Source organism: Herpailurus yagouaroundi, unplaced genomic scaffold (assembly GCF_014898765.1).
Source record: "Herpailurus yagouaroundi ecotype Mexico unplaced genomic scaffold, PumYag 185, whole genome shotgun sequence".
Taxonomy (NCBI): domain Eukaryota; kingdom Metazoa; phylum Chordata; class Mammalia; order Carnivora; family Felidae; genus Herpailurus; species Herpailurus yagouaroundi.
The window spans coordinates 21,995,036-22,008,073 of NW_024412416.1; the positions used below are offsets into that span (position 1 = coordinate 21,995,036).

At 45.4% G+C, this 13,038-nt stretch overlaps 1 protein-coding gene across 1 annotated transcript in view; it reads right to left on the bottom strand.

The window, feature by feature from the left end:
* Positions 1 to 13,038, bottom strand: part of OTUD7A (OTU deubiquitinase 7A) — a 386,234-nt gene that overhangs the window by 1,044 nt on the left and 372,152 nt on the right. The window contains exons 12-14 of the mRNA XM_040493910.1: positions 3,246 to 3,360; positions 2,980 to 3,064; positions 1 to 624 (exon numbers count right to left, since the gene is read on the bottom strand). Coding sequence (XP_040349844.1) covers positions 1 to 624; positions 2,980 to 3,064; positions 3,246 to 3,360 — 824 coding nt within the window. The remainder of the gene's footprint in view (positions 625 to 2,979; positions 3,065 to 3,245; positions 3,361 to 13,038) is intronic.

Below are 13,038 nucleotides of genomic sequence, written 5' to 3' on the forward strand. Positions count from 1 at the left end.
CAGGTAGTAGCCTATCATCTCTTCGTGGAACTGGTGCCGGTGGCTGGTGAGCAGCAGGCCGGCGAAGATGAACTTGCGCTCGCCCTGCATGGCGGCGCGCAGGATGTTGAGGCTCAGCTTCACGTCCGTGCTGTACTTCCAGGCGTCGCCCCGCTGCCCGCCGCCCTTCTCGGCCGGCGACGCCCCGGCCGCCTTGTCCGTGGGCGACGGCGTGGTCTTTTCCGACGGAGACGTGCTCGCCGACGCACCCGATTCCTCCTTGCTGCCCTTGCGTGACTTGGTCTTCTTCTCCTTGCTGCGCTCGGGGGCGTCGCCGTTCTTGCCGTTGGCGGAGTTAGCGCGGCCCATTTTGCCGTGCACGAGACCTCCCAGGCCACCCATGTTTTTCTTCAGCTTGATGCCCAGCGTCTTGCTGAAGCTGCCCAGCTTGTTGGCCACGGAGTCCGCGCGGGTCTTGTCCTTTTCCTTGCGTTGCTTCTCTTTCTCTTTGTCTTTGCCATTCTTGCCATTATTGCTGTTGGAATTGCTGCACACCGAGTCGCGGTCCGAGTCCAGGGAGTCGGCCAGGGACTGCACGTCCTCCCCCACAGAGGCTGTTGGGGATTCCGGCTGTGCCAGAGGGGCCTGTTGGGGGTGGGGGGAGAGGAAGGTCGAGAAAGGAAGAAGGTTAGAGATGAGCCATCTCACGTGGGTTCGACAAAGGTAGACCATCCCAGCCCCCAGGCTGCTGTGTTGGGATCTCACTGTCCCATCCAGCATGCCTTTTTGGTGAGCTCAGGTTGCTGGTAGCCTGGAACTCCGAGGCAGGGATTTTGGGCAAGGTGCAGATGCCCACAGCCCCGGGGCCTCTGCACATTTTAGAATCATCATGCCCAGACTCTGCCCTTCTAGCCCTGAGGAAGCTGGTCTACGACCAGACCCAGGTCCTGGCCGGCCTCTGTAGACTTAGAGGCCTTCTGGTAAGGATGACACTTCACCTGCGCCTGTAGGTGTCTCTCCTACAAAGGTGTCTTGCCTGTTTACTACAGACAGGGGACAGACACTTTGACCTTACCTTAGAACAAATACCCCCTTAGCAGTTCGGGTCATGACCAATCTCTTTACTCTAGGGGTTCCTTTCTCGGATTGGCAATGTGGTGTGCTAAACTGAGGATTCTGAAACGGGACCTGGGCTTAGCAGGAAAAACGTTACCGTTCCCAGAAAAGTTCTCGGGTGTGAGGAGGGGGCATCTCTGTGAACACCTTGGATAAGGCTCACTGTCAGGAAGGCAAGGCAGGTAGGGACACCTGGTCCAGGACTATGGGGTAGGTGGGGAGCCTGAGAAAGGAGATGAATGCATGCAGAGGACCTTGTGGGAGATTCCTCCTTGTGTGAGGAGAGAGAATTCTGACCGCATCATTGGGTGAAGACCAGGGATCTCACACTAGCAGCTGAGTGGCAGGAACTGGTGCCCACCTCTGAATGGGCTTTTCCTGTCCTTCAGGAGAGGAGCCTTGGAGAAGGCCCCATTGTTCCCTCATTTCAGTTTTGTCCCCTCCCTTCCCAAGCAGGTCCAAGACACCTCCTGCAATCAGATCACCCAGAAGAATCAGGAACCAGCCCTACCCACTTTATATTCTGAAATTCCTTCCTGTTCCCACTCTTTCCTGGGTCTGGAAGGAGCTAGAGGTCTCAACAGGATTTGTCAGTGACACAAAAGGACAGAAGCTCAGGGGTTTGGCCCAGGAAAGGGAGGTGTGCTTGGTGCTGGGAGTGCCCACTGTTTGGCACCCAGTGAGCAAGGAACAGTGGCTCAAATGCCCTGAGGCTGGAAGTGTTCTTGCCAGGCCCTGCATCTGACACTGTGGCCACCATGGCTTGGCAGGGAGCCCTGCTCATTGCCTTGCAGAGCTGTGTCCTAGCCCAAGAGCCTCCTGATTTCTAGACCTACAGCTGCTGCCTTCACACCATATGTGTGTGCTGGGAAAGAACACCTGCAGCAACATTGGTAGAATCCAGGCAGTTGACAGGTCATTGTAGAGGTTAAGAGTCAGGACTCTGGAGCCAGACTGCCACCAGCTGTCCCTTGTGTCCTCAGTAAAATGCGATATCAGTACCTGCCTCCGGAAGCCCTATGAAGATGGCATACAGGTAAAGGCTGATGTATGAAAACATCCTGAACAGTGCCTGGCCTGTCCTGGCTACTGACTCTGTGTCAGGCACCACCTTAATTCTTTCCTCATGTCACTCCTTTAATACTGTAGTTTATGAGCTCCACTTCATAGCCAAGTATACTGATGTCTGAGGAGGACCAATTTGTAAGCTCTCTCTCTTTTTTACAAATCCCTTTCTTTGAGGGCTCACTACTGAGGTAACAAAAACATCAATCAGAGTGAATCGTGCTTAGCATGTGGAAGGGGGGAGAGAGCAGACCCTCCCTGGGGGGGTCTTCTTTTCCCACCGCCTCCTGGAGAACAGAAGGAGGGGGCGCTGAGGAATTGCGCGCTCTCGGTTCCCTGGCTTTTCCAAGGACCCACACACAGTTTATAATTAATTCCCCTCTGCCGCAGCACATCGTGTTCCGATGTCGGCAGAGATAGTTTTGTGTTGCGACTTGCCTACAGTTTGTTTTCTGAGTGGGTGTGTTTATTCCTTTGCTTCTGGAGAAAATAAAAGGACAAAAAACAAACAAACAAACAAAAAAAAACCACTCGAAACCACAACTCGCATACAAAACCAAACATCCCCTAACCGAGGTGCGCGCCTACGTATAGGCACGCAAGCACGCGTGCACACACGCATCAGGTAAACCCAAAACACTTCTCGCCGGGGCGGGGCGGGGCGGGGCGGGGCTGGCCGGGCGCGGCCGGGGTCGGAGGCCGGGAGGGAGTAGGTGAGCCCTGCCAGGTTTGTAGGGTGGGCCCTCCCGCCCGCGCCGGCGGCCAGTGAGAGGCCAGGACCCAGACAGCTGGTGAGGTCCGGGCGCACGCCAGGCTCACCCGGGTCTCCGAGGGGATCCGGATCCACGTCACGTTCATGTAGCTGTGCAGAAGGTTCAGCTTGGCTTCTAGCGACAGGATCAGGCTGGCGAAAGAAGAACACGGAGTGAAACGCGTCCCAGCCGGCCCGCGCTCGCCCGCACGCACCCCGCCCGCAGGCACGCCAGCTGTCCCAGGAGGAGCAAGGGCGGCCCGGCCCACGCCGGGAAACCGGCGACAGTCGGCCCTTTAGGGCGTTGGGGGAGGGGCACGGGGTAGGGGCTCACTGGGCCAGCCGGGCGTTATCGTTGTCGTCTTTGCCCCACTCCCAGTCCTTCCCGGGGTCCACTGCAAAGTGCAGAGGCAGCAGCTTGTGCTCCGAATCCGTCAGAGGGATCACGGCTGGAACAGAAGAGAGAGACGCGGTGCCAGGTGGCCCCTGGGCGGGCAGAGAGGCTCCAGGCCCCAGCAACCCCCAGGAAGCCAGGAAAGGGAGTTCCAAGACCAGGTGTCTCCTTAATTAAGGAAACCGAATGGAGACTCACAGTGCCATCTGTGCCAGCAGGAGCGTTAAGACCACAGGTGTCAAAATCACCAGTGATAGTTTAAAATACTTCGTGTTTATTGTGGACCTTGAAGAGCAGTTGGAGACCTCACCTGGACTCTGCTGACGATTGGGGTCTGTCAGAAGGCAGGTACCCCGGTTGGGCAGCAGAGGATAAAACCTATTACTGCTTCTGTTATTTCTGAGGAGGGACCCAAGCAAATTCGACAGGTAAGGTTGTTGGTTACCTCTCAGTGTGCAAATTAGACAAGTAAGGTCTGCTTGCCAATCTGTTCATTTGTGAACTCATTCAATTAAATCTGTCAGTTCAAGGAATGGATGGGGGGCGGGGAACCCAAGGATTTCGTGGCTCCTGGCCAGGGGGAGCTCACAGGTAACAATCTCATGTCAGGTGGTGGTGAGTACCCTGAAGAGTAAACAGCAGACTGAGGGGAGCTAAGGCAAGCCTTTCTAGGGCAAGCCTTTCTGAGGAAATAAGGTAGGTGTAGGCGTGTAGGCAGAAACTGCAGCGAGGAGAGACTCGCCCTCACCCAGGGATCCATTCATCACAAACACTCCCGAGTGAAATGCCCAGCTGGGGGAAGTCTTGGCCCATCTCAGGCTGGGGCGGAGTGGGGGTGTTCACAGGTTTGCCTGGATCTGCTAGAAGCTTCTGAGCTGCTGTGGGACCCAGTGCCCAGTGAGAACAGCTTGCTCCTCCCCTGGGTTTACCCTACCTCTGCCTCCTTGCTGCTCTGCCCCCGCCCCCGTACTGGTCATAAGCCTGGTGTCATTTCCCATGGTTCATGGCAAGGGTGCCACGGCAAGAACAAAAAGACAAATAAGTAAATAAAATCTATGACTGAATACCATTAATAGTGGACTTTCTAATAAAAAATTGCAAACATTGACTCACTGCTGCCCTCCAGTGTTGCTAAAGAGAAAACGTGAGCACAAATGATCTTCCACCCCCAGATAAAGCAAACACAGCTTTGCTGGGGGAGCGGGGTGGAAGGGTGACCGCGTTCTGTTTAAAGTGGCTAGAGACTGAAAGTATTGTGTTCTGGTTTGGTTGGTCAAGGACAGCTTGGTGTGCTCCAGCTACAGGCCACCGGTTCTGCCTTGACATGGCCGTGACACACAGGGTGCTCCTCCCAGGGCTCAGCTGCAGGGCAGTCACACTCAGGGAGGGCTGCAGTACCCATCCCACGGTTCCATGACTCAACACAAAAGCAGAGGTGGAGTTGGCCTAGCTTCCCATCCACTGGGCTGGGGTGGGGGTGGTAGTGGATCCCTCCCTCTGTAGACACTCGCTAGGGTACTGCACCTCCCTAGAGTGCTTGTAAAGGCACTGATTCCAGGCACCCATGCAGATGGCCAAACCAGTGTCCAGTAAAAAGACCCAAGGACTATATTTTAAGTAAGCATCCTCTGTGGTTCTTAAAATCATACAGATATGGAAAATATTGTTCCAGAACAATAATCTGTTTGAAGTAGTTACTGTGGGTAGGACTTGGGCAATTTGGGACTGGCTGTCCACTCCTTTCTCAGGGGAGAAGTGCAGTTGGGAGATGTCTGCCCAGCCATGGCTACAATTCCCAGCCCCCAGCACTTAGGAGGGAATAGGTGCTGAGTTGCACCCATGGCATGAGAGCAGAAACACTATGGGAAGTGCTGGGCAATGTGGTTAGGTGTGGGTGGTGTTCTCTCCACACCCCCACACCCTCATCCTCCTGTATGCTGAAACTTGATGGTGCTACAAGATGGCTGGGTGAGCTCCTGACTCCCCACTTGCCAATCAGGAACACCTATTTTAGACTTTATTTGCAGGAGAACCACACTTCTCTCCCTATGATTTTGGATTATGTCAGATAAAACAGCTAAAGATCCACATGCCCCTCAGCCTCTACTCCCTATCACTTCCCTACCAGGGCTTCTGGAAATTTGTACCCTTAATGGCTGGACTGGAACTGACTCCATGCGCTGCCCCCTGCTGGGCAGACGGTTGGACTCACCTGAAGGTGCTAGAGCCTGATCACCTAGCAGGGTCTTGGCAGCCTCTCAGCATGAATCTTAGTGGGGTGAGGTACTTGGAAAGGTACTAAGGACATGCCTACTTGCAAGAAAAGACACCTTCTTTGCCAGGGCTAACAAAAGGCATATTCTCTGCAGAGGGTACAGCTTTGGCCTGTGTGTGAGGGCCAGGGCTGCAAGGACCGAGAGCCCAACCCATAGCTGCACAAGCCAGGAGGACCTTGAGAACAGGCCCTCCCCACAAGCATTAGCTGCTTTAGATGCATCTGCCTCCCACTTTATACATTCACTTTCCCAATTGGAAATGGGGCCTCACCCAGGGAGATAGGTATGTAGTGATGTGGCAGCTTGCCCTCTGGTGGCAATGTCAGGAACAGCAAATGCTTTTCAAAATAAGCCCACAAACTTTTTTTTTTTTTTTCTTTGAAAAGCATGTCCTATCTTTTAACCTGGAAACACACAGCATATCAAAACAGCCTTGACATATTTTTAGTACTTATTTTCCAAAATGAATTCATACTTCTGGTTTCTGTTTCTGGGACAGCATGGTGCTATCATTACAACAACAATAACAAGCAAGACAAACTGCAGATTCACAACTTTCCTTTAATCCATCAGAGAGCAGAAGTCACAGGGAAACCAGCTAACTCCAAACCTAAGGACAGATGGGTACATACAAAGAGAAACAGACATGACTTTCATTGAGGCAGACTCAGCTGGACTACAGTAAGAAGAATTCAGCTAAAATAATTAACAAATTGGTAAAGGAAGAATGTAGCCTAGTGAAAGAATATTTAGAAGCCTGGGGGCTACAGATTATAAGGGAAATTAAAATGTACTTGTAAACCCCTCTCCATAGGACCCAACCTGGTGCTCACAAAAACACTGGCAAGAATTCTGAGAAAGCGTCCTTCGCAGACCTTTCTCTCCTGTCTATATTACAGAACAAAAGCTTAAATTGTGAGGGCAGAACACTGTTGGCTTTAGGAACTGGGGTCTTTCCTTAGTAAAGCTTGGGGTGGGAGGAGGAAATAAGAAAAAAAAATCACTCTTGTTCCCTAGGGGAGGGGCAGGAACATGTACTGAGCCCAGAAGTACATCTGGGGGAGGTTATCCCCCTTCTAAGATCCAGGGACACAGTGCCTGCCTAAGGCAGAAGCTTAATTAGAATAACAAAAACATCACACTTCCTGGTCCCACTTCCACAACCAGACTAACAAGCTGTAAGTAATAGTAGTTTAATGCTAGAAGAGGGACAAGAGTTGAGAAGAGAAAGGGTGTAGCAGACAGTGAGAAAAGTCTTCTGGCAAAACAAAAGGTATCACTAGTAAAATTTGAAGGCTGAGTACATTAAGGGTAACCAGAGCAGCAATGAAACCAAAACCTACCTCAAGTCCTGACTAGACTGATCCAAACCCCATACTAAAGACCTAGCAAAAGGAAAGGCATACTTAGTTCCAAGAATCAAAATGATATACCTCAGTCTTTATTATCCTACTCAATATGTCTGACTTTCACCAAACTGCTAGTGTAAGAAAAGATAAGAACTCCCCCCCCCACCAACATTTAATAAGATCAAGCATTTCATAGAATAAGACTCAGATATGACACAGGTGTTGAAACTGTGACATGGAATTTAGAATAATTGATTAATAAGCTGAATACTCTAATAAAAAAGGTGGATATAATTAGTGTTTAATTTCTTTCCAGCAGAGAGAATAAATGGATAAGAAAGTATCAAATAGAAATGCTGGAAATGACAAAAACACAGTAAGAGAGATGAAGAAAGACTTTGAGGGGCTGATCACTACACTTTACAAAACTGAGAAAAGAATCTGTGAACATCAAGATAGGTCAATAGAAATTACCCAAATTGAAACACAGAGAAAAAAAGAGTTGGATAGGGGGAGATGCAGAACAGAATATCCAAGAGCTGGGGGGCAATACCAAACACCATAAGATCTGTAAAAGTGAAATCTCAGAAGGAAAAGAGAGTATAAGACAAGGGATGTTTAAAGAAATAATGGCTGACAAACGTTTCTACTTTGAATGGCAAATACTACCACAGATCCAAAAAACTAAAAACAAAAACAAAAACAAAAAGAGCAGGAAACTAGCACCACTAACACCAAAAATATCCCTATACTTAGCATATTTAAACTGCTGAAAACCAAAGACAAAATCTTAAAGGCAGCAACAGAAAAAAGACATGCTACATACAGAGAAACAAAGATAAGAAATACAGCAGACTTTTCATGCTGAAACAGGTAAGTCAGAAGACAATGGAGTGACATCTTTAAAATGCTGAAAAAAACAAACTACTAATCCATAATTCTATGCACAGAAAAAATATCTCTGAACACGAAGGAGACATATTTTCTCAAACAAAAAGGGAAAAATATTAATTGCCTACAGAACTGCACTCGAAAAAATATATGTATATATGTTGGACTAGGAAATATTAAATGAAATTGGAAATTCTTTAAGGGGAAGGAATATGCTACCAGTAGAAACTTGGATTTACATAATGAAATGAAAAATGATAAAAACAGAATAAATAAATGTGAAAATAAAACTATTTTTTCGTCCTTCAATTGCTCTAAGAAACTAAGGTGAAGAGAACAGCAGTGTATTATGTGTTTATAGCATATGTAAAAGTAAAATGCTTGATAATAATGGCACAAAGAATGGGAGGAAGGGATTGAGAATAAACTGTCATAAAGTTTACACAACACATGAAGTAGAATATTACTTGAAAATAGAATCTAATTAATTAAAGATGTTTATTGTAAACTCTGTAAATCAGGAAAATAAATAACAATGAAAAACAGGGGCATAATAAGTCAATAGTGGAGATAAAATGGAGCCATTAAGAAACTAATTTAACCCAAAACTCACTTATCCAACCATATGGTTAATACCATTACATATAAATGGTCAAAAAATACCAATTAAAAGACAAAGTTGTCAGGATGCATAGAAAAAGCAATACTCAATTCTACTGACTGCAAGAAATTAATTTTAAACATAAAAACACAGATAGGCCAAAAGATATTCACTAATTATAAAAATCTAGGGGCGCGTGGGTGGCGCAGTCGGTTAAGCGTCCGACTTCAGCCAGGTCACGATCTCACGGTCTGTGAGTTCGAGCCCTGCGTCGGGCTCTGGGCTGATGGCTCAGAGCCTGGAGCCTGTTTCCGATTCTGTGTCTCCCTCTCTCTCTGCCCCTCCCCCATTCTTGCTCTGTCTCTCTCTGTCCCAAAAATAAATAAACGTTGAAAAAAAAAAAATCTAGAGTGGCTACGCTAATGTTAGAGGAAGTGGACTCCAGAACCAGGACTATCACCAAAAATATAGAGAAACATTACACAATGATATAGGGGTCAATTGTCTAAGAAAACATCATAATCCTACATATGTGCATGCTCCTAATGACATGCTTTCAGAATACTAAGCAAATACTAACAAAAATGAAAGGAGAAACAGGTCCATTATGGATCTTGGAGACTTCATCATTTTTCTCTTTGTAATTGACAGAACAAGTAGACAGAATGTCAGCAAGGATGCAGAACACCTGAACATCATTAGAGAACTTAAATAAATTGACATTTATAGAATGCAACAAGAACAGAACACATTATTTTCAAGGGAACATGAAATATTCACCAAGATATAACACATTCTTAGCCAACCTTAGCAAATTTAAAAGTATAGAAATCATTAAAAGTTTTTCTCAGACTGTTACTAAATGAAAGTGTTTATATAACAGAAAATATTTGGGGGGCGCCTGGGTGGCGCAGTCGGTTAAGCGTCCGACTTCAGCCAGGTCACGATCTCGCGGTCCGTGAGTTCGAGCCCCGCGTTGGGCTCTGGGCTGATGGCTCAGAGCCTGGAGCCTGTTTCCGATTCTGTGTCTCCCTCTCTCTCTGCCCCTCCCCTGTTCATGCTCTGTCTCTCTCTGTCCCAAAAATAAATAAACGTTGAAAAAAAATTAAAAAAAAAAATATTTGGAAAATCCCCAACTATTTGGAAATTAAAAAGCATGCTTCTAAATAATCCATGGGTCAAAGAGGAAGTCTGAAGGGAAATTGAAAAATAGTTTGAACACAATGAAGTGGAAATACAACATACCAAAATTTGTGTGATGTAGCTAATCAGTGCTTAGGGGAAAATTTATGGCATTAAAATGCTTATTTTGGATAAGAAGAAAAGTTCCAGGTATGTAATCTAAATTTCTGGTTTAAGAAACTAAAAAAAAAAAAAAATAGCAAATTAAACTCAGGTGGGAGGAGGGAAACAATAAAGATGAGAGCAGAAATTGATGAAACTAAAAACAGAAAAATAGTAGACAAATCAGTGAAATCAAAAGCTGGCTCTTGGAAAAGATACATAAAAAAACAACAGATTATCCAAATCCATATTTTAAGAAGTTAGGATAAATGGTAGACTAGGCTTTTAAATGTTCTTAAGCTGTTAATATGCTGGCTAGTCAATACATGCTCGTATTCTAAGACATTTTAGAATACTGAACTTTTCATTGTTAGATGATTGTAGATTTAAATGCAGTTGTAAGAAATAATGCATAAAGATCCTATCTATCCATCTCCCAGGTGCTCCCCAATGCTAACATCTTGCATACCTGGAGTACAATATCACAATCAGGATATAGACCTTGGTACACTCCACTGAGTGTATTAAGTTTATATGAGTTTTCCATGCAGTCATCTTTCTTTGTCTCTGTCTCTCCCTCCCTCCCCCTCTCTCTCTCTTTCTGTGTGTGTGTGTGTGTGTGTGTGTGTGTGTGTGTGTGTTTATTTGGTTCTATTCAATTTTATTACATGTGTAGATTTAGGTAATCCCTCCAATCAAGTACAGAATAGGTGCATCACTACAAGGGTCCCTTGTGTTATTCTTTTATAAACACACTCACTTCCTTTCAATACTTCATTCCTGTCCCTAATCCCTGTCCACCACTGTGGATGGATGATTGTATATGTCAACTTGACTGGACTAAGGGATGCCCAGATATGGAATAAAACATATTTAGGTTATTTCTAGAGGAGATTAGCATTTGAATTGGTAGAATGAAAAAAGAGGATCATCCTCACCAATGTGAACAGGCATCATCCAATCCATTCAGGACTCAGAACAAAAAGGCAGAGAAAGGAAGAATTTGCTCTCTTTTCTTGAGCTGGGATATACAGCTCCTCCTGCCCTCTGGCATTGGTGCTACCACTCCTTGGGCCTTCAGACTTGTATGGGAATTTATACCATTGTCCCTTACTTCTTTGGCCTTGGACTCAGACTGAATTATATCACTGGCTTTCCTGGTTCTCCAGCTTGCAGATGGCAGGAAGATGGTGAGACTTCTTGGCCTCCAGAATTGTGTGAGCCAATTCCTAAAATAAGCCCCATATATATATATATATATATATATATATATACACACACACACACACACACACACACACACACACATGCACACACACATCCTACTTGTTCTCTTTCTCTGAAGATCCACAACCACTAATCCGATCTCCATCTGTATAGTTTGGACATTTCAAGGATGCTATGTAACAGGACTCATATAGTATGTGATCTTTTGGGATTGACTTTTTTCATTCAGCATAATTTTTTTGAGATTCACCCAAGTAACTGCATGTATCATTTTTATTCCTTTGTACTGCTGATCAGGATTCCACAGGATGTATGTACCATAGTTTGTTAATCCAGGAAAGACATTGGGTTGTTTCCAGTTTTGGGCTATTACAAATAAAGCTACTACAAACCTTCAGGTATACAGTTTTGTGTGGACACAAATTTTTACTTCTTTGGGATAAATACCTAGGAGTATAATTTCTGGGTTATATGGTAAGTGATGTTTAGTCTCATAATAAAATGCCAAACTGTTTTTCCAGAGTTTTACATTTCTACAAGTAAAGCAAGAGAGATGTGGTTGTTCTACATCCAGCATTTGGTATTATCACTTTTACAAATCTTAGTCATTTTGATAGGTGTGTAGTGATATCTTATTGTGGTTGCAATGCCGAACATCTTTCAGTGTTGTTATTTGACACCTGTGTATCCTTTTTGGTGAAATGTCTGTTCATGACTTTTTCCCATTTTTTAATTTGGATTTTTTAACTATTGTTTTTTAACTGTTCATTGCATATTTTAGATACAAATCTTTTGTTGATAGGTAGTTTTAAAATATTATCACCCAATCTATAGCTTGTCTTTTCATTTTATTAACAGTTGTTGTTTTGTTTAATTTTTTTTTTTTTTGTAGAACAGAGGTCCAATTAATCAATTTTTCTTTTTTTTTTTTTTGGATTATGATTTTGTGTCAAAGAGCTCTTTGCCTAGCTCTGGGTCCCCATATTTTCTTTGAAAAATTTTATAGTTGTGCATTTTACATTTATTCTGTGATTCATTTTGAGCTAATGTTTATATTATTAAGATTTAGGTTCACGTTCATATTTTTGCCTATGGATGTTAAATTGCTTTATCACCATTTGTGGAAAAGACTCTCTGTTCTCCACTGAATAGATTTTGTTCCTTTGTCAGAGGACACAGGACTTCAGTTCATGCCACAGCCCTAGTGGGTGGGTCAAGAGAGGGAGCAGGACTGGGGATGACCTCTGTCCCACTTTCACTAAACTTCAGAGTTTTGTGAAAGTCAAAGGAGATAGTGCATGGGAGATGAGGTTTGGGAAAATGCAAAATGGAAAGCAAAGTGTGATAAATCTTCCATCTAAGAGGTATCTTGCTAGAGGACTCTCAGAAATGTCTTGGGAGAGGTAGAAATTTTTGAGGGCCATGGGGAGGTGCAGCAGTCACCACTGGCTGCCCATCCTTTGTTCCCACTAACAGACCCCACCTCCTGGGACTGTCATGAAGGGTCAGGATGGCTCTAAGGCATTCATGGTTGACTCATTTTCTATGACTTCTGAGACAAAGTCTAGAACAGAATCTGCTCAATGAGATGTAAGAGGAAATCAATTGGAAGATTCCTGGTTAAAAGCAACACAAAGGAGGGCCAGGGTCTTTTCTGATCTCTCCATGTTTTGTGTGAGGATATGATGCTTGGAGCTACAGTAGTCATCTGACCAATGAGGGACAACTATGGGACAAAAGGCAACAGGCCAAGGAGAGTGGAGAGACAAAAAGGGCCTAGGTCTTTGATGAATGTCAGGTTCCAAATCAACCAAATGCTGGTCATCAGATTTCTCATGACATGAGAGTATAAACCTCTTTATTCTTTGTGTGAGATAGGACACCATGGTGGTTGTGTAAAAGCCTGCTTAACAGTGGAAAATCAGGAGGTGTGAGGTTGCTTCTGAGCCATCTCTGTAGGAGCCCAGGTCTGCTGGTGAGGCTCTGCTATGCTCGGACCCATGCCTGAGACCCAGCAGCCACTGGGTCCTGCCCCTGGGCAGGAAGAAATCCAACCCTAGGTGTACACCCATTTAACTGTCCTGGTTACAAGTGCCTGGAATGGA